The following is a 20,971-nucleotide window of genomic DNA, read 5'->3' on the forward strand; positions in this document are numbered from 1 at the left end:
TAACCCTAACCCTAACCCTAACCCTAACCCTAACCCTAACCCTAACCCTAACCCTAACCCTAACCCTAACCCTAACCCTAACCCTAACCCTAAATAACATATAATATTATCTTTTTATTATCTTTACCATTTATAACCTTATTCTTTTACCTTTCTTTTGTTTTTTTATATTCTTTTACCTTTCTATCTTACTTTCTTACTCTTTTCCAATTTAACCTCCCTTTTTATTCTCTTTCCTTCTCAACTTTTAATCCCAACTCTTTTCTCTTACTTACTCTTAACTTCCTCCTATTCCAACTTATTCTTTTACAGTCTTTTACAACACTTTACTTCTTATATTTAACTCTCTTCCTTTTTATCTCTCCTAACTTCTTTTAATTTAATAACCTACAACCTTTTTTAAACCTTTAACTTAAACCTTTGCGCATTGCGCTTTGCATTTTGCTATTTCTGCTATTGCCTTACAACTCTACCTATTTAACCCTACCTTTCTTAATTATCCTAACTCTTACCTATCTACCTATTCTTCAAAACTATCTTTATATAACACTTACAAATTCTTACATATCTATAACCTTACCCTAACCTTTGCATGTTGCGCTTTGCATACTGCTATTTCTGCTATTGCTTTACAACCCTAACTGCAAACTTCTTTAACCTTACCTATTTAACCCTATCTTTCTTAATCATCTTAACTCTTACTTATCTACTTATTATTTAAAACTAACCTTGTTTAACACTTTTAAATCCTTACATATTAACCTTAAAACCCTTTTTTTCTACCTATTAACCTTAACTTTCAACTCTCTTAACTATCTATTAAACCTTAAATACCCTTTCTTTACATATTTTACACTATGCTTTTTGTTATTGCTTTTAAAACACTACTTTTAATCTTACCTTAACTTTACTTTTCATAACTTTGCAATATATTTATTATACTTTGCATACTAATTGCTTAAATTTTGCTATATATAAATCTAAACTTTTCTAACTTTGCTTATTCAATTTCAATCCTTTCTTTACATGCAATAATAACTAATCCTAACATAATCTTTTATATAACTAACTTTATATATTTTAACTATCTACTTGTTACATATTATACATATTAACCTTTCTTATCTTTTTTGCTTTGCTTTACATATCTTTTATTAAAACTTAACATTCTACACTTAACTTTTTATAAAATACATACTACTTAACCCTAAACTACAAATATACTTTACTTAACCTTAATAACATAATATACTTTATCTTAACCTAAAATCTAACTTTAACCCTTAACATGCTTTACATTACTAACTACAAACCTCTCTAACCTTACCTATTCAACTATACCTTTCTTAATTATCCTAACCCTAACCTTTATTTCTAAAACTAACCTTACCTTAAAACCCCTCTTTCTTACCTATCATACCTTAACCTTAAACTCTCTCAACTATCTATTAAACTTTAAATACCTTTTCATTACATCTTATACACTTAACTCTTTGTCATTACTTTTAAAATACTCTTACTAATCTTGTTTTAACTTTATGCTTTTACATCTTACCTTAACCTTACTTATTACAACCTTGCAATACATATATTATGCTTTGCATACTAACTATTTTGCTTTTCCTATGTAATTATAAACTTAACCTTATCTATTTAATCTTATTCTTACTTTCTACCTTTAACTTTAACTAACTTTAACATACTCTTCTATATAACCTTACCTATATATATTAACTATAACCTTATTATACATTATACTTTTTAGCCTTTTTTAACTTTTGCATTTTGCTTTATATACCTTTTATAAAAACTTAACCTTTTGCAAACTACATATTGCTTTACATTAAACTACAAATTTACCTTAATTTTACTTAATAACCCTACATACTTTATCTTTTTTGCTATTATCTTTACTTTATATATCTTTAACTGCTAACTATCTTACCTTTCCTTATCAACTTATTTAATACAACCTTTTTAACATTCTTTTATTTACTTTAACATTTTGCTTTAATAAATGCTTGATAAATATTAACTTACTTAACTTTACTATATATTATACCTTAAACTATCTAACTATATTTAAATCCTATCTATTTACTTTATTATATATTTTATTTACTCTTTATGCTAAATTTACTACTTATTAAACTTATAACATACTAATTTACCTTACTTTTGCAAACCTATTTTACATACTACCTCTTTTTACAAATGCTAATAACTTTACTATTTATATTACCTAACTTTTCTAATTAACTTTTAACTATCTTTAACATACCAAATTATATTATTTATTAACTAATCCTTACCTTATTATTATCTTGTTTGTTAACTTTTCTTTTTATTATATTTCTTATCTTTATTATCTTTTAATACATTTCCTTAAATTTCTTCTTGACTTTATTTTAACTATTAAATATACACTTAACATAATACTATACTAACATTACATATTACATAAACCTTTACTTAAAATATATACTTTACTTTATTACTTTCTTGCAACTTTTATTTCCTTGCAAACCTATCTTCTAATTACTCTAAATGTATCAATATACAACACTATTGCTTTGCTTTTAACCTTGCCTATTTAATCCTCTTTTTAAACTACTCTTACTATTGCTTTATCTTTTGCCTATCTACCCTATCCTTTTCTATTAACTCTTGCACTACTTGCTTTGCCTTTTCTTTATACTGTGCTGCTAATCTTACAAATATCTACACTATTATCTTACTATATTAACATTTAACCCTCTTAACTTTCCTAAACTGCCTTTTGTCTCTGTCAATTGCCTTTTACTAATTGCATATTGCCTGCAGCACTTTGCAATATAAACACTTTGAAAACTTCTTATACTACTGCTTTGTAACTATCTTTCTAACTACCTGCTATATCCTATCCTTTATATCCTCCTACTTCTTACTACCTTGCATTTAACACTTTTTTGCACTATAATATTGCCTTTCCTTTCCTACTACCTAACATAATATGCAACAATCTACCTAACTTTCCAACTGCTACTAAAATGCCTTTGCCTTTTTATACTCCCTTGTTGCTTTCTTTTCTACCTATCGCTTCTTTTGCTTTGCTATGCATTGCGCTTGCAAAAACTCTTCTATCTTCTTACCTAACTGCCTTTCTACCTTTACTGCTGTCTCTCCTAACACTAACCTTAACCTTTCCTTGCATTTGCATTTGCACTTGCATATATTGCACCTTTTCTTGCCTTTCTTGCAATACATATAGCTTTCTTGCTTATCTATTACCTAGTCTAATACTACTTGCTAGCACTATAACTCTTTTATAAACTTCTCTATTGCTATCTCTAATACTAACCTATCCTTGCCTTTTTCTCTTTGCTTTACCTAACTGTCTATTCCTTCTCCTTGCTATCTCTAACCACTGCTGCTTTTGCAAACTATTACTACCTTACTTGCTTTTCTATCTTGCCTTGCTTGCCTACTCTCCTATGCATAATCTTGCAACTAACGCAATGCCTTTGCATATACTACTATCTGCATATTTGCAATGTCAATGCCTATCTCTAACGCATTTGTTGTTATAATCACTTGACTACCTTTAACTTACTCTCTCAACTGCTATGTCTTGCCTTTTATTGTATCCACTTTGCTATAAAACACTAGACATAACAATAACTTTTCTAACCATTTCACTTGCTTAACCTCTTTGCCATATACAATCACCTTCTTACTCTTATACTTTTTTAACCTTCCCTATATAACCTAGCATACCTTTTTGTCTTTCTTTTCTACTGTCAAAACTCTCTTTACCTAGTAACCTATGTTTTTCCTTGTTATTGCTAACTTAAACAAATAAACCTATTACCTGTCTACTCTTATCTTTGCAAAAAACTCTCTAATATCTGCTAGCGCTAATATTGCTGTCAAAAACACTACCTACACTCTTATCTTTCACAACACCTTGCCTAACTTGCCTAACTATAGCTAGAATATCCTATTGCTATCTAACACTATGTGACACTTGTTTACAAAAACCTAGTCTAACTGCCTTTATGCTTGCAACTAGTTAACAAATAACTAGAAACCTTTTGTTATTGCCAACTCTAGCATTACAAATATAATTAATGCTACTTGGTTTGCCTTCTAGCTTTGCCAAACATGTAAATCAATCTTGTATAACTTGCACTGCCTATGCAAATCCTTTTGCAATGCTATTAACAGCACTATTACAATTGTTACTCCTTTTAGCAAACAAAATGCTAGCAATATAAATAATATACTCTTACCTTTCTTTATCTTTGCTACTTGCATAATTAGACTTTTCTCTTAGATAATTGCCTAGATTATCTTCTCTTGCATACTGCAAAACTATGCCTTTTTCCTTATTATAACTCTTAACTAACCTTTTATATCTACCTACTGCAACTATATAAACTGCCAAAACTATGCCTTTTTTTGCATACTGTTAAACATATCTAGCTTTTGTTTCCCTCTTAACCTTAACCTTGCAACCCTATCCTTTGCGCTAAACTTGAAAAATCAATGCTATTTCTAGCTAATTGCCTAGAACTAATCTTGCTATGCAACTATCTTAAACACCTTTTGCTGCAACTCCTATGCATATATTATCTTTGCTATATGCATGCTATGTCTAGCCTGCAAATCCTAAATGCTGTCTAACATGCCTTTGTTGTCTTTGTTAAACTTGCTATCTTTGCCTACATCCTTTTCAAATGCCTTGTTTAAATACTAGTTTGAAATTGCAATTGCAATATGCCTCTATATGCTTATGCCAACCTATGCTTTTAGATATTGCCTGCTATGCTACTGCATAATCTACTGCATCTAGTCTAGTGTCTACTTTTATTTCTAGATTTACACTGCCTATGTAACCTTGTCTTTCACCTTTTCCTTGTCTTTAACCTTGCCTTCTTTTGCTTTGACTTTTGCCTTTCTAATAGCCTTATCCTTGCGCTTTACAATCTTATCTGCCTACAAAAACGCACTTAGCTTGTCTACTTCTTTAACTATCCCTTGCACCTGCTGCTAAAATAGCAACACTAACTACAAATACTACACTAACAACTTGCCTACCTTGCATAGCAAATACTAGTGTATAACTTTAACCTTGCCTATACTATAGTAATTCTTGTAATATAATACTATAAAACTTGCTATGCCTTAGTCTATTAATATATTATGCACTTTGCTATATACTATATTGCAATGCTATATCTCTATAATCTCTTATAACTATGCTAGCATTTTCCTTAACATATGCATTAATTGCAATAACCTTTCCTAAAACTACTCTACTGCTAACCTATACTTGCGCATTGCTTTAGCCTAGTATAGCATCTTGTTGCTGCCTTCTACTGCTATCTACTCTTTCTACTTATCTGCCTGCTGCAAAATCTGCTACACTACCTAACCTTAACTCTTTGCCAACTACTTGTTGTAATTGTCTTGCAAAAATAAATATCTAACCTAGTCTTTGCTATAGTTATCTTCTATTTGCCTTTACTTAATTGCTAGCATTAACCTAAAATCATTACCTTCTATTATCAATAGCTTGTTTAATTTGGCTCTCACCTCTCTAACTATCTCATGCAACATATTTGCCAAATTGTTTGTCTTAATCTTTATCTGCTAGTATATAATCTAATCCCTAACCTAATCAACTATCTTTGCTGCTAGCATTGTAAACTAGACTTGCATTTTATATATGTGCAAATCAAATATCTAATTTATTAAGCCTAGCTTAGACTTGTCTAACATAATTGTTATAAACTACTTAACCTTTAGCTAGGTGATTTTGAATAACCTAGTTGCTGCCTTTTGCATCTCCTTTGCACTTATTGTCTTCTCTAACGCTGCTACCTTATCCTACTACTTAACTACTAACTAATATATAACTAATATCTGCGCTATTTTGATAACTGCTAAATACTTTAGCATGTAATCCTTTAGCCTATACTAACTATTGTCATTGCATAATCTTAACACTGCCAACCTGCTAATCAATGCATTTTTATATAGCATATGCTTGTATTAATAGTTGAAAAATGCAACTGTTATATCTAAACACAACTAGTCTGCCTAGTCTTTATGCCTTTGCTGCTTTACCTTATCTAACAGCATTATGCTCTCTACCTACACACACTCCTCTACTACCTTGCAAAACTTGTCAAACAAATTACCTTGCTTTTTAGTAAATGCATATAGCAGCTAGTTTCTATTATCCTATTCCTATATCTGCTGCATGTAATATAACAATTTGCAGTATACTTCTTTATAATCTACCTATATATCCTTCTCTATCTGCCTATCAAATGGCTTTTTCTGCTTGACATATACCTTCTTTTTGTTAATCTCAAACAACATTGCATGCTTGCGCTGCTTTACTACTGCCTCTCTTGCCTACTCTATCACCTGCTCTATGCTTTCTTACATCTACTGCAATACCACCTTGTTTTTGCTAATTGGCTTAACTATGCTGCGCAACTAGGTTAAGTCTAAACCTTTCAAATGCATTAGCTAACTAACGCAGTTTAACTACTTATTTGGCTTAGCCTTTTTGTTGCTTGCTTTAATCAACTGCCTCTTTGACTTAAACTGCACTGTCTAGGTTGCATAGATTTATATTAGCTACTTTTTTAATGTCTCTGCACTTACCTTTGCTACTATTGCTAGCTTGCTGCCTTAGCTAACCTTAAACTACTTGCTTGCCATATGCAACTAGAAAAACCACTGGCAATGCATGCTTATTATTTACAGCACTGCCTACTTCTATTTTGCCTTTTTTACCATGTTGCTGCCTTTAACCTATCCACTCTTCTATCTATGCTTTTTCTTACAATAATCTCTCATCTACTATTTGCCTTGCGTAACAAACCTATACTTGTTGCATTGCAATCTGTTAAACTTAGGCAGCGCAATAAATAGGATTAAGTTAACTGTTAGTGGCAGGAATTAAAATGTCTGCAACTTATCCTAGTTCTGCATAATACTTTCCAATCTCTTTACTGCCTTTACAACTTTTGCTTACTGCCTTGCATTTATATAATTATGCTTTCTATGCAAATAGGTTCTAGCCTTACCTGCATAATATCTAACCTTGCATTTTATGCAAATAACAAATAGGTATTTAAGCAAGCAGTCAAATAGCTCTATAATTTCTTGCTAACCTAATAATATCTTAATGCTTTAAACTATTCTACTTAACCTTGCAATCTCAACCCCTTTCTACTTTTTTGTTTACTTCTATTATGCTACCTTTGCACCAAATAGCTGCTTTGACTAGTCGTTAGTCTTTAACCTTAGTCTGTTGCAATCTTGCTCTAACCTATCCTAACCTTAACGCTTACAATTCTAACATAGCTTTACCTCTTTGCACTTGCTGCTTAAGAAACTAAAAGTTTCATAGCTAGATTTTTCTCAATTTGCTAATTAAAAGCATACTACTTTTGTTTATTTTGGCTAAGAAAAAGTCTTTAGCAGCTACTTTCCTTTTCTTTACAGCAGCTACCCTCTGTCTTTAATTGTAGGTTTGCAATTTGTATAGCGTTTTCTTTAGATAGCTACTACACAGCTTAGCTATATTTGAGGGTAGGCAAGCAGTTAAATAGCTTTATAATTTCTTGCTAACCTAACAATATCTTAATGCTTTAAACTATTCTACTTAACCTTGCAATCTCAACCTTTTTCTACTTTTTTGTTTACTTCTATTATGCTACCCTTGCATCAAATAGCTGCTTTGACTAGTCGTTAGTCTTTAACCCTAGTCTGTTGCAATCTTGCTCTAACCTATCCTAACCCTAACACTTACAATTCTAACATAGCTTTACCTCTTTGCACTTGCTGCTTAGGAAACTAAAAGTTTTATAGCTAGATTTTTCTCAATTTGCTAATTAAAAGCATACTACTTTTGTTTATTTTGGCTAAGAAAAAGTCTTTGGTAGCTACTCTCCTTTTCTCTACAGCAGCTACCTCCTGTCTTTAATTATAGGTCTGCAATTTGTATAGCGTTTTCTTTAGATAGCTATTACATAGCTTAGCTGTATTTGAAGGTAGGCTAAGTCTAAACCCTTCAAATGCATTAGCTAACTAATATAGTCTAACTACCTATTTAGCTTGGCTTTCTTGTCGCTTGCCTTAATCAACTACCTTTTTAACTTAAACTGTGCTGTCTAGGTTGCATAGATTTGTGTCAGCTGCTTTTCTAATGTTTCTGCACTTACCTTTGCTACTACTACTAGCTTGCTACCCTAGCTAACCTTAAACTAACTGCTTCTAAAGCTTGACTAGAAAAATTGCTGATAATGCATGCCTATTGTTTACAGCATAACCTGCTTTTGCTTTGCTTTTTTCACTACATTACTGCCTTTACTCTAATTATTTGCCTATCTGTAATTATTCTAGCAATATCGCTGCATTTTTCTTACCTCTATGCTGACAAAGTTGCATTGGTTGCACCTTAAACTAATAACTAGTAGCTTAATAAACAAGATGGGTGGGATAGTAGGTGGCAGGAACTCAAACTCTTTCAACTTATCCTAGGTTCTTGTAATGTCTAGGATTTGGCTTATCAATTCTGCAATCCTTAACTGTTTGCTAGGCTTGATAGACTTATGCTTTGCTTGCAAATAACCAACAACCTTGCCTACCACGCATCTAATTCCACACTTGCATATTAGAAATAGGTATTTAGGCAAACAAACAAACAGCTCTATAGTGGTTTAAATGCATGTCTTGGCTAACTACTAAATGGTTACAACTTACACCACCATTTGCCTCTATTCACCCTAGACAACAAGCCAATGCATTGTTAGCTTCTATAACGCTACACTAGCTTAGGTGATGCTAACAAACAAAACCTACAGCTTTTCCCACCTACAAGCATTTTACTAACTTGAAAATGGCACCAAAGATTTCGCCTGCATTTAAGCTTTATGCGCATACCGATTTTGTCAATTTTACTGCTGAAAATGTCTACAAGCTCTGCCTTCTGTTTCTCTACAAGCTCTGCCCCCTGTCTTCACTAGCGCCATTTCAAATTACATGACGTTTTCTACAAGCACAGCCTGTGCTCGTCGCCGTATTTGGGGTTAGGATGAGTCAGCTTTAGACTGGATTTTCTGCGCTTCTATATAAAAGCGCGATTAGAGCTTCAAATTGTAAGATCAGGATCAATTACGCAGACTTACACGGATTTACAAGCAGCACTCTTTACACCTTAGTTATTTCGAGGCTTTCTACGCAATAATACTTGATTTACTGCATTCCATTCCTTCCTTACGCCTTCAATTCAATTGATCACGCCGCCGGCGTTTTCCTGCCTTACTTACACGACTGGATTTAGGCACTACCGCGAGACGTATCGGGGCTGATCAGGGTCACCTGACCAGTCACGTGCGCCAGAGGTAAGGAAGAAGCACGATTCCATCCGCCTGCCAGCCAATCACGTGGCTACTGCCGTTGGAGCCTACGCCTCAGCAGCAGTATACTACGTTGAGAGGTAGGTAGGTAGGTGGTTTTGTGTCTCTCCTCCTCATTAAGCAAGTATTTAAATGTTAGTAGGAAGAGGCTTAAATACTTGACAGGTTAGGCTTAAATACTTGACAGGTTTAGTTAAAGCAGGCAAGTAAATAGTGCTTTACGTGTAGATTGGTTTGATTAATGTGTTAAGGGCTTGCATGTAGCTGATGCTATTTGCGAGCTTTTAGAGTGATTTTGGTATTGCTGGAATTAGCGAAAATTGAGGTTTTTGGTAGGTTTGGTTTGTATTATAACTTTGACAAGTATATCTATGCTACTAATTTATAGCGCGTTGGCAGGGGGCTACTTTAATAGCAATCTAGTGATATTGTATGAAGTAAAAGTGGTGGTGATATTTGGTGGTTTCTATGCAGAGGGCGTGTAGGCTTTGACTGACCTGCGCTGGCGTATAGGCTAGGTCATGGGCCACCGGGGCCACTTTGGGCCCCTGCCCTCACTGTCTATTTACAGCCAATAGAAACCATCCTTTTACCCCACCGAGCCCCACGCATCACCTGCTGTTCTATCTTCATCACTTCGTCAAGTCCTTTGACAAATGCCGAGGATAGCGTAGCCAAAGGCTGCATAGACATCCTCCAATGCGACATTCTCTTGCATAGGCCCTTCAAGTCTCAGCAGGAGTATGACGAGATGGAAGCATTGCTTCCGTTCTCTCGCTATGTCTCCCAATACTGGGGGACGCACATCAATACCTCGGTAGCAGACGAGATCAAGGAATTGGCAGCAAAGCTGCTGGATGACCAGACTCTAATGGCGACTCTGAGCCAGCTTCTCCACATTAATTCTCCAGCAGGCAAATGGCAGTACAACCACTACCCCGCTGGGTTTGGCGGCGCGCACTTTGGCGCCTACTTCAACCTTACGGCCGCGTTCGAGAAGTGGCCCGACCCGAACGACTGGAAGGTTCCCAAGGATAGCTGGGATCGCACTCTCCTGCACCTTTCTTTGCTGTCTCCCGGTCAGTTTACGAGGCATTCCATCATCGAGAGAGCCTCAAACACCGAGATCGCAATTCTCTTGACGGGTCGCGAGGTAGCCACAACATCATCCGATGCAATCTCCGTAGCGAAGACGATGCCTGACGACGACAACAGGGAGGAAGAAGACGACGACAAGGAGGAGGAGGACAACAATGAAGACGACAGCAAGGACGGGGAGGACGATGACGGCATGTTCACCCACGACCCCGTACGAGAATTCCCTTGGTCGAATTCCGAGGGCGACCCTACCCGCCTCATGGCCATTATCTCCTCCAGCCGAGACGAGATGGCCACATCCGATAAGGATGGGACCACAACCCTCCACTATGTTGCCTCTAGCTGGCCCGAACAGGGGTTCCTAGTGATCTACGAAACCCTGTTCGACGTGAGCTTGTCCTCCCACTGGGGGAGCGATCGAGACACGGAGGATGGCTCCAACGACAGTAACTTGCTGCCACAACTGCTGGACGGCCGTGGCCGGACGATCCTGGACTGCGCGTGCGAGAGGAACGTCGTATTCGGCAGCGTGGTCCTATACGCCGCCAACTGGTCGACGGAACAGATCAACAGCGCCATGGCAGCGGCAGCGTCTGGAGGTCACACTATCATGGTGACCGCCTTGCCTCAGGTGGCCGAGAATCGCTCCGAGCCCAGTCACGGTCCGGACCTCGACCGAGCCTGCCTCGAGGCCGCCAGGCGGGGGTTCACCGACATCGTCCGCATCCTCCGCTAGCAAGACACGGAATTGACCCAACAGGACGCCAAGGGGATGACGCCGCTGCACTACGCCGCCTGTGGCGGCCACTTAGACACAGTGCGCTACCTCCTCCTCGAGGGCGCCGATGCCAACCAACTCAACAACGCCGGACGGACTTCGCTCTTCTGCGCCACCGAGAACGGCAACGATGGTATCGTGACCCTTCTGGCAGAGAAGGGGGTGAGCGCGAAGGCGACCAACAGCGAGGGACACACGTCGCTACAGCTGGCCGCCAGGGATGGTAACCTCGACGTGGTGCAGAAACTCCTGCACTTCGAGCCGGCGGACCGGCCGGCAGCGCGAGGCAGCAGCCCCACGCTGGCCATGACACCGCTCCATTTCGCAGCCCAGCGCGGACACAGCGAGATTGTCCGGCTTCTCCTCAGGGACGCGGCCGCCGACGACGGCGACAGCATCAGCCGGACACCGCTCTCGTACGCCTGCGAGGCTGGGAGATTGTCAGCCGTTAAAACGCTCCTCGCGCGGAACGTGGATGCCAGCAAGCCGGAGGTGGATGTGAACAGCCGGGATGGAAGCGGCCGCACCGCGCTCTCCTATGCAGCTGCCGGGGGGTATCTTGACGTCGTGCGGGCTCTCATGGCACAGGACAAGGTGGACTCCAATATCCCGGACCATGACGACAGAACGCCGCTCATTCGCGCGGCGCAGCAAGGCCACGACATGACGGCCATATTCATGGCGATATCAAATCTAGATGCCGAGGAGGAGAAAGTTCCCATCATCACCGAGGTGCTAGCGCGGATTACCGAGCCGCGGGCATGGGGAAAGGTGGTAAGCCTGGACGCGGCAGATGATTGCGGTCGGACCGCCTTGTCTTACCTAGCAGAAGCCGGGAACGTCGATGCGGTCAAGGTTCTATGCTCCCTTGGGGCGCGGCTGGAACTTCGAGACAAGGAAGATAAGTTAGCCGCGACTACGCAAGGAGCAAAGGGCACGACGTGATTGTAGAGGTTCTTCTTGGAGGCGGAGAAACGCCGCCATTGGGACCGGCGGCTGGACAGGACAGCAACGCCGACGACGCTACCGGAGTGCAGCCTGGGGACGAAGAGGGGAACGACTGTCTGGAACGCGTTGATGGCGTTGGCGGTGCGGGGGACGAACCTAACAACGACGAGAAAGTGGAAACATTAGTAGTGGAAACACCTACCGCGCAGGACGACAAGAGCGATGACGCTGCCGCAGCGCAACCCGAGGATAAAGAAAGGGACAGCCATGTGGATCGCCCCCATGGTGAAGATGAAGGGAACGTCTCTGAAGGATGAGAGACCCGCAACATTGGGTGGAGTAAATGGCAAAGATGTGCTTGAAAAGAAACCGAACGCCTATGAGGTGAATGAAGCTGGGCGCTCCGTGATGGCGACCAAGGTGGCCGTCCTGGGCTTGGATCGGCCACGCAGTGGGTCCGCTTCTTTGGTTTCTCAGGAGGAGATCCTAGATTGTTCGAGTCGCTAGATTAAGCAGTAATTATCATCTCGTTTCCTACTGTGTTCCACACTGCGCTGTAGTCTAGGCATCCTCGTTACTATTGTCCCACCTGGTAAGACGACGCTAAACTAATATTGCTTGAAGTTGTTATCCCATATGCACTCCCAATCTGTATCCCAATGGTTGAGATACAAGCGACAGGATGTAAGCTGCTGCAAGGCGTAATTACCCTACCCTACGTCTTGTTCATTTGGGAATACTTTCTTGACAATTAGGTTTCGCTTTTTCTCTACCCTTCTTGTCCGTGTGCAATATTATTACACATCTGCTAGGGGTCTCGCAATCACGCTCTTCGATACATCAGACCCTTCTTCGCAAAGAGCCTTTGGGGAAGTATGTCGCCTAATATACTTTGGTCCAGCGCTTGACATTCACCTCCTTGGCATGGTAGACAGCTTTCCCACGTTTGGAGAGAATTTTCCCGAAACAAGCCATACGATGCCTATCACCGCAGATGCTGTTGTTTCAGCCATTTATAGGCTCAAGAGAAAGTGACAAGGCTTGTTTTAGTGACCAAGGGAGTGTCAAAAGGACCAGGACGAGCATCCCCGCTGTTGTGCCATTGTCGAGTTATCTCGAGACATCTCTAGAAAATCACAATAATCGGAACGGACGATACATCTCTCAAGGGAAAAGGGAGTCATTGTACAGTATAGACTGGATTAACCAAGACTAATTTGCAACCCTGTATATGTACAAACAAAATCGGAATATGCCCCGCGAAATATCAAACTAGCTAATCTTAAAAAAAAATCAAAACTTGTCCTGGTTTGCGTTCTGCATCAACATCGTGGAATCTGGCTTGAACTTTTTCGAGAGCAGGCGAACGTCGTACTCGACCTCGAGGGTGGCGCCCTTGGGATCGTTTTGGATGGGCTTGAAGTCCAAGAGCAGGTCGTCCTTGACAGCAGAGACGGTGTCGGTCTCAAGGTATGGGTCGTCATTCGGGTATAGCTGAGCGGTCACGCCGATGTATTCGGGATGGGTGACCATCATGTGGATGTGGGCGGGGCGGTAGGGGTGGCGGCCCATGATCTTGAGCAGATCCGCCGAGGGGCCAGTGGTGTCGATGGCGTACTCGGTCGGCTTCAGGCAGTAGAACCAGAACTTGCCGTTCTCGTCGGTGCGGAACTTGCCCCGCAGGTTGTGGCGGGATTGGTTCTCGGGGTCGAAGGTGTCGTACTTGCCGTTGGTGCTGGCCTGCCACATGTCGAAGACGGCGTCCGGGATACCTTTGCCGGTCTCGGCGTCCTTGATGACACCATGGAAGAATGTGAACTGCCCATCTTTTGGCATGTCCTGGACAACGCTGCTGCCGAGGTCCCGGAACGGGGTATCGGGGGACCAGAAAGGCCCGAGGATGGCCGAGGATGTGGGAGAGAGGTCTTTCTCGGTCACGACCGTGTGGTTGATCTCGTCGACGAGACTGGACAGGGGTTGTCAGCCATTGGTTGAATCCTCTTTGACGGGAATGATTTTGTTGCGCCCCGCCAAAAACGGTGGTCATCGTCGCTAAAATGACGCAAGAAAAGGATATTTACTCACGATTCGACACCCAGGATATCGCACACCCTCCACGCTTCATTTCGGTTCTTCCTGTAGGCTTGGCCGATAGCGTTGACGTAGTTGACACCGATAATCCATTCCTCTTGCGTGAGCTCGACCTCTCGGCAAAAGTCGTGCAAATGCTTAATCAAAGACGAGAGGACTTCTCGGTGTCTGGGTTTTGTCTCGGGGCTCATAAGGTCAATGACATGTTGTGTGAAGTTGGGGTCGAATTTGCTGGAGTTGTCCTTTGCACCATTGGTGCTGTTGGCGCCGTTGGTAGCCATGATGACGGTATTGGTTTTATTTGGCGTGGGAAGGAAGATGGCTGTTTTCGTGCTTCCTTCTTGAAAACGAGTAAACGGAGCAAAAGAGGAGGCCCCGAGTTTAAGTATTGATTGTAGGCGCTGGGACTACCGGAACTAGGAATAACTACCTACGCATGAAGTCATGAGTCGTATGTTCCCGCAGCAAAGTTCGGTACTTTTTTCACCATTGGGCGGAACTTTACGCTAGTTATCTGGAGCAATTGGAGAAACATAAAGCCATGGTTAGGGTGTTGTGGGTTCCCACATGCCGTCTTACCAGCCGACTCCACATCTGCACCCAGACTTGGGGAACTCTGCTCTGTTCATCTAGAGCTGTGGGAAAATCACATATCCATGCTTCCGTTAAGTCTGCACATAATTTTGACGATGAAGGCAAATCAAGGAATTTACCGCTTGGAAAGTGCTTGCATCTCTCGTTTTTGCCTGGGGATTATCATTGTTCCCCTTTCCAGACTCGACTTGGTGCGGGGACCCTTGTTCGGTCGCGAATGCGGAGACTCGGCTGGCAAAGCCATTCGGCACGTGTCCTTATCCGATGGGTAAGCGGGTTTAATCTGGCATTCGAATGCGGGGAGACCTGCAAGATTTGAATTTACCAGAATGTGATTGGACAGTCCCATCCCACGGGTAATACCTTTCCCACCCTAACCAAGTAGTCCCGTGATCCGTTCAACGTCCAGGTATCACGTGGTGACGGTAATAAGAATTTCCGAAGTGCAGCACATGCACCTCATCACCCTGACGTCATGATGGTCCGTGCCTGACAGACTCCGCAGAATAACGGCTACAGTAGTCGGAAAATAAGGATGCCGCCTCTCGCTAGCTAACAGAAGCCCGTCCACGGTACACTCGTTACAGTAAGCTTTTTCGAGATATTCAAAAAGTCACATCATATACGGACAGTTAGTGTGAAAGGACACCGGGATCGTCTGCCGAGGATATTGCCAGTAAGCTAGACTGGGGAAGCAGCCGCCGCCATCACCGTCTTGGATTCAAGAACCGCGACCACCGACATCCTGGTGTTACACATGACCATGATGAATACGATCAGGAGATTGATCAAAGCGCGCAAACACTTGCAGTAGCTACCTTGAAGATCAGGCTACGAGGGGAAAGCTGGTTAATTTTAACCCCTTTTCAGCTTTGGCAGGATTGGAGCGATGTGGCTTGTCCGTGCCTGGCTATTTGAATGTCTCAAGGAAGGTCTTCTTCTACCTCTGAGTACAACAGATCAGAGTGCCACTCCTCTGTCAGGGTAGTTAATCCCAGGGAGAAGGAGCAGAAGCAAAAGAGGAAGCGGAGACGCAGCACTAATTAGTCTCCCGGAGAAAGCAGTAGACATGGAAATGCCTACCTAATATCACAAGTCGGCATAATCCCATAATCTCACGAAACCTAGAAAGGATCCAAGCAATAAACCCATTGACTTGCCACATGAACTCGCTTGCGATTTCTGTTAGGTGCTTGTTTTCTGCTCCCAGCTAAGGAATGGGTTAGATCGGCCGAAATTCCACGCCTTGAGGTGTGTAGATTAACTCACAAGTCGAGGAATAGCTTCCACAAGATGGAAAATAGCAGTCCCTGGAGACCGTTACATAAGATACGAGTTGAAAGTCCTCGCCCAAAAAGTCCAGATATCCCGTCATCCCGAACCACCAGCCTTACGGCCTCGGCTAGATACATTTAGTAAGAAGGCCTTTGTAAAAAAGGCAAGCTCTTACCATATGAGACTTTGGTGTCATTAACCTGGCGGTAGGTCTTCACCACCCTTAAAGAGTTGGATATGGAGTCAGAAACGATGGACGCGACAAATCCGATGAAGGCTAAGCGCAGCAACCATAGGAATAGCTCATCCTTTGGTGGCTCTTCGATAGCTTCGCTCAACGAATTGTACTTTGGCAATGTGAGCAGATTAATAGTTTGTGTATGAGATTAAGGAGCCGAGCTTACCGTAGCAAACCAGGGATAGTGTCCGACGAATGTTGCACCTGCAGTGGCGAATGCCCCCCACCACAGACTTGTTACGCCGTGCCTCTTGACGCGTTGGCGAAGCAAGGAAGTCCCACTGGCGCCTTGCGCCTGGAGGGTAGTCTTCAGGGTATCAATGGGAGTGAGGATCATTCGGAAACCAGCAGCGCTTGACATCGACATATCAGCATGCGAGTGACATTGATAGGGCAAATGGGTTCATACCAAAGAGAGGCGAAAACCGTTTTCACAAGCAATGGAAGTTGTTTCAAATATGAATTTGATTGTAATAATGCAAGGATTCCGGCGTTTGCCGCCGTGTCTCCAAATCTCGCCGCAGGTCCTATGCAGCTCAAATGTTGAGTTCATCAACCCAGATGTCGTAAGACTGGGAATTGGAAAAAGAAGGGCAACCACGTACCTTGGACAAGTGCAGCTGCGATGCCTTGATAGTAGCGGCGGCATCCTCCGTCGTTGTAGAGTGTCTGAGTTGCGCTGGTGAAGGAGGTCCCAAAACGGTATTGATAGTTCATAACCGTTCGAAGTGGCTAAGATTATGGGTGTTTAGTTGTAGTTGGAAGAGATGATAAGAGAGGGTGAGTCAATACCATCAGAAGCACGACTTGTAGAACCATGGCTGCAGCACCGCTTAGGCCACCGCCAATTGCTCTCTCGAGTGCATCTTTTAGATCAAACTATGATCCAGGACAAAACGTTAGCTAGACATAAATCGAATAATTCATCATAGCACCAACATCAACATCGCTGCCTGCGTCAATCCAGCCCTTGATAAAGACAGTTAAGATGACAATGGCAACGACAGCCCAGAATATTCTCCAGAGGTACCAGCTACGCCGCCTCTTCTGGGGCTGCTTTTGATCGACTTGATGTTGATCCAATTGCTCTTCGTTAAGCAGAGGTGTTTCCTCATGGTGGTTTGTTTGACTCTCTAGATCACCCACGTGAGCCATAGTGTTGGTCTTGGCGGTGTTTGGAGAGTCAATGGGTCTGGGTTGATGGTGCTGTGTTGTACAATTGAGTTTGGATATGGTCGAAGTTTGCAAAAGCAGCTAAAGTGTCTCCAGCTGCTTTAATTAGCTGACAAATGCGAGAGAAGTTTCTTTCGTGACGTGATTCAAAGTTGGCGGAGGTTTGGATATTGCCATTCGGATTGGTCACACAGACATGATGCAATGCCGACGGCTATGGCGCATGCTCACCTCCGCATTCGCAACCAGTGTCACAATAAACTCCGATTTGGCCCGGTACAGCGTTCCCAACAAAATCCACAAAAGAGCCGCCAGCTCTCCTGCTCGACACAGCCCCTGCAACAAGATTCCGCCCAATGGTTGGTAAAGTACTGCCGTCTTCAAGATACCACAAGAGCTGCATTCTTGATAAGTACACCCTCTCGTAACAAAGACCTTCCTTGAGCTGCTTTCCTGATTAATTAAGACTTCTTTTCGGAACTGGCCAAATTGAGCTAGGCTCTCCTCGTGGACGCCCGACTGGTCAGATACAGTGCCTTGGGCCGGCCAGGAAGACAAAGCCATAGGTACACAACGATGTCAAACACCCTCTCGAGCACCCTCTCGAGAAGTATGGCAAATATGGCACCCCGGCCTCCCAGGAAATGCTGCACCACAGCTTGTCGCCGCCGATGGACTATTGAAGTCAACAACAAGAACGCCATCGCCCACATCGAATCCCTTAGTGGAGGATCCTGGGTCGAGTGCTTTAGGAATGACGTACGACAACGAGATCGCCGCTGTGCCGTGTCGAAGAGAGAGAATCTCTTAGCTGATATTGATATATGATTTAGCTTTGAGGCTGCACATATTTTCCTTATCACCAATTTGGCCGAGGGAATTTCTCTGCAGGTATGCGCCATTTGCTCTACGGGCAGGTGGCAAGTTCAACAGCTGCATCGCTGTCATCTTTTCTATTTCCAGCAACAGCAAGAGCGATAGATAGCAAGAGGGATAGATAGTAACCGCAAGAGTGATGACGGTAAGAGCCATAGACAGAAACAGCTATAGGAATAGCCAGCGACAGCAATAGGCAACAGCAATAGGCAACTGCCACCTGTAATACACAAACCGCCTGCCCGCAGAGCATATAGCACATGCCCCTGGAGAAATTTCCTTGGCTGATGGATCACTATTTTGCCAGACAGTAGAGGGTCTATCAACTCGGTTCAGAACGGCCTACTGCTTGACAGCGGCTTACGCACAGCTTTTGATCACAACGTATTTTCCATCAACCCTGACGTAAGTTTGTACCCTGTTCTTGTCTTTATTTTATACCTCTTTGGCTAACAATACTGGGATAACTACAAGATTGTCCTCCTTCTAACAGACTCACCCTCTGTTTCTGGTACCTGTCTGGACTCCCGACTCCTAGACGATGAGCGGAGGCCAGCTCCTAAGCTTGCCCGGTGGCTCTTCCGCCAGTCTGTCCTTGCGAATATGCGAGAAACTGGCGAGCCTGTCTTTGGGCATGACTTCCCTGAGGGATTGGATATGTTGACGCACATTAGAGAGGGGTTTAGGGCTGCTGACCGCATGGAGTTTGAGTTATTTAACCGCCTTGCTGCTCATACAGAGCTAGAGCACTGAACGGGAACTGTTTTGAAGAGGAGTGTACATTAGGGCGGCCAAACTCTCGCCATAGTCAAGTGTCTTGTTTTCCAGAAATCTATGGGGTTTCCAAGGCCTTCGTGGGAGACGCCGCCTACCTCGATGATGGTAATGTTATACCCTTCAAACCATACGATATGATGCCGGCTTTGAGATTATTTATTCATGTCAGGGCGCGCAAGATGACAACCTGACAACGCGACAACCGTGTAGCCACCTTTGGGACTTGTAATGGTCCACGAGTGCGACAATCGCCTCAACTGCCTAATCTGACTCAAAGCTTGTTAAGCTAGCAATGGCAACAAGTTGCTTAACAGGTCTAGCTACCATGCTGTGACTCATCTCTGCATAGGAAAAATAGTAGATCTAATGGGGCTTTGCCTGCTTCAGTCAGCAGCTCCGCATTAAGTCTAAGATGTCACATATAGACTTCCAGCGCTTTACTATCAGCCAGACAGTCTAGCTCTCCAAGTAGGAGCCGGAGGACCTATGGAAAAACGGTTATATTATTCAACTTCGGTGACATACTCAAGGAAAATGCCAAAGGCATGCTTCTCTGGGTCTGCTTGGCATCCTTAACCCATTGAAGCAGCGAGAGAGAGACGCCACACGTGTTCATATCCTGTTTGACCAGACGCCAGGGAAGATCCTATGAGGTTATTTCTCCATTGTCGAAAAATATCGCGCTGAGACGGCCATCATGGTCAACGCCGTCGGCGAGGGCGTCTAGATCATCAACTGCAGCTTCACGCTTGCAGGATTGGAACAAGTCGCTCTCACCGCCGCTGAGGAGGCTAGTCGAGAGAGCCGAGGCCCAAGGCGTCATCAAGACGAGGCCGCCTCAAAAAAAGAGGAGAATACAGTCAGTCCCATCTGCGAGGTGCAGTACTTTGTTGTAATGACCGCGCACAGGCCGCCCCCCTTTACCCCTGTAATTTCCATTTAGTTAGAGTGAAGATATGTATAACTGCCTATGTTACAGATGTAGCTTGGCTGGCTTAGCTACTCCATTGCTCAACATGGGCGAGTGACTACTATCAATCCCTCGCACCGTCACATCTGCTCCAGCATCTTTAGCCATCTAAACAAGGACCCTCTGCGTCTCAACTGGCAACGCCTTGTCCTCCAAGGTCGCCAAATACCGGACCGGTACATCCAGCCAACAGCATAGGCATTGGTGCCATCCGTAAATGCTTGCAGAGACTGGTCTCCCGGCTTCGAGCCCCAGTCATCGCCCTCCTCCTTTGGGAGGTCGTGGTACAGCAGCTCCCTCTGATCGACCGTGATGACAGCCAAGCCTCTCTCCTCATCCAACTTCCAGATCGGCGGCGGCTTGCCGCCAAAGCCTTCGAGGAAGCCGACCCCGGTAGGCATAAAGCCGGTGGCCATGACGACGATACCAATGACGTGGCCCGAGGAGGAGGCCTCGGGTGGCCCCTTGGGCCGGGTTAGGCCCCTGATGCCGCTGAGACCAACGGCGCCGCCGTAGGAATGGACCACGACCACGACGTCTCGGCCCTAGGTGGTCTCCGATTCGATGGCCTGGTGGACGGCCCTAACGTCATTGGAGAAGTTTGCGGCGCGGTTTGACTGTGTTGTTGGGAGTTCTACGGCGATGCATCTCTGTACTGCTGTGCCATGCGACGGGCACGAAGACGAGGGTGGGCTTGGGAGACATGGCGGAGGTCTGGACGGAATTACATA

At 43.1% G+C, this 20,971-nt stretch overlaps 5 protein-coding genes across 5 annotated transcripts; 1 reads left to right on the forward strand and 4 right to left on the reverse strand.

Annotated features, from left to right (window-relative positions):
* Positions 1-4,128: 4,128 nt before the first annotated feature.
* QBC33DRAFT_462723 (uncharacterized protein) lies at positions 4,129-4,299 on the reverse strand (the record flags this gene model as incomplete). Its single annotated transcript, XM_060425086.1, has 1 exon — positions 4,129-4,299. A coding segment is annotated over one exon (171 nt), but the record flags the coding sequence as incomplete, so codon positions are not given.
* Positions 4,300-10,052: 5,753 nt separating this feature from the next.
* QBC33DRAFT_624108 (ankyrin repeat-containing domain protein) lies at positions 10,053-12,913 on the forward strand (the record flags this gene model as incomplete). Its single annotated transcript, XM_060432932.1, has 5 exons — positions 10,053-11,238; positions 11,281-12,203; positions 12,456-12,701; positions 12,812-12,838; positions 12,871-12,913. Exons 1-5 carry the CDS (start codon positions 10,174-10,176, stop codon positions 12,911-12,913), a joined length of 2,304 nt encoding a protein of 767 aa, XP_060277955.1. The 5' UTR covers positions 10,053-10,173.
* Positions 12,914-13,410: 497 nt separating this feature from the next.
* On the reverse strand, positions 13,411-14,830 carry QBC33DRAFT_317411 (Intradiol ring-cleavage dioxygenase). Its single transcript, XM_060423555.1, has 2 exons — positions 14,332-14,830; positions 13,411-14,212 (listed from the first exon to the last, which is right to left on the reverse strand). Exons 1-2 carry the CDS (start codon positions 14,616-14,618, stop codon positions 13,540-13,542), a joined length of 960 nt encoding a protein of 319 aa, XP_060277956.1. The 5' UTR covers positions 14,619-14,830; the 3' UTR covers positions 13,411-13,539.
* Positions 14,831-15,791: 961 nt separating this feature from the next.
* On the reverse strand, positions 15,792-17,769 carry QBC33DRAFT_553331 (mitochondrial carrier domain-containing protein). Its single transcript, XM_060429394.1, has 8 exons — positions 17,384-17,769; positions 17,237-17,323; positions 17,050-17,176; positions 16,854-16,971; positions 16,611-16,797; positions 16,382-16,553; positions 16,201-16,333; positions 15,792-16,141 (listed from the first exon to the last, which is right to left on the reverse strand). The coding sequence occupies exons 1-8, from the start codon at positions 17,597-17,599 to the stop codon at positions 16,117-16,119; spliced, it is 1,065 nt and encodes a 354-aa protein (XP_060277957.1). The 5' UTR covers positions 17,600-17,769; the 3' UTR covers positions 15,792-16,116.
* Positions 17,770-20,182: 2,413 nt separating this feature from the next.
* Positions 20,183-20,945, reverse strand: QBC33DRAFT_614681 (uncharacterized protein; the record flags this gene model as incomplete). The annotated part of the gene is made up of 4 exons (XM_060432604.1): positions 20,183-20,348; positions 20,432-20,785; positions 20,819-20,890; positions 20,925-20,945. The coding sequence occupies 4 exons, from the start codon at positions 20,943-20,945 to the stop codon at positions 20,244-20,246; spliced, it is 552 nt and encodes a 183-aa protein (XP_060277958.1). The 3' UTR covers positions 20,183-20,243.
* Between the last annotated feature and the right edge of the window lie 26 nt (positions 20,946-20,971).

The sequence above is a fragment of the Phialemonium atrogriseum genome (assembly GCF_030411735.1).
Source record: "Phialemonium atrogriseum strain 8032-3 unplaced genomic scaffold QBC33scaffold_56, whole genome shotgun sequence".
Lineage (NCBI taxonomy): Eukaryota > Fungi > Ascomycota > Sordariomycetes > Cephalothecales > Cephalothecaceae > Phialemonium > Phialemonium atrogriseum.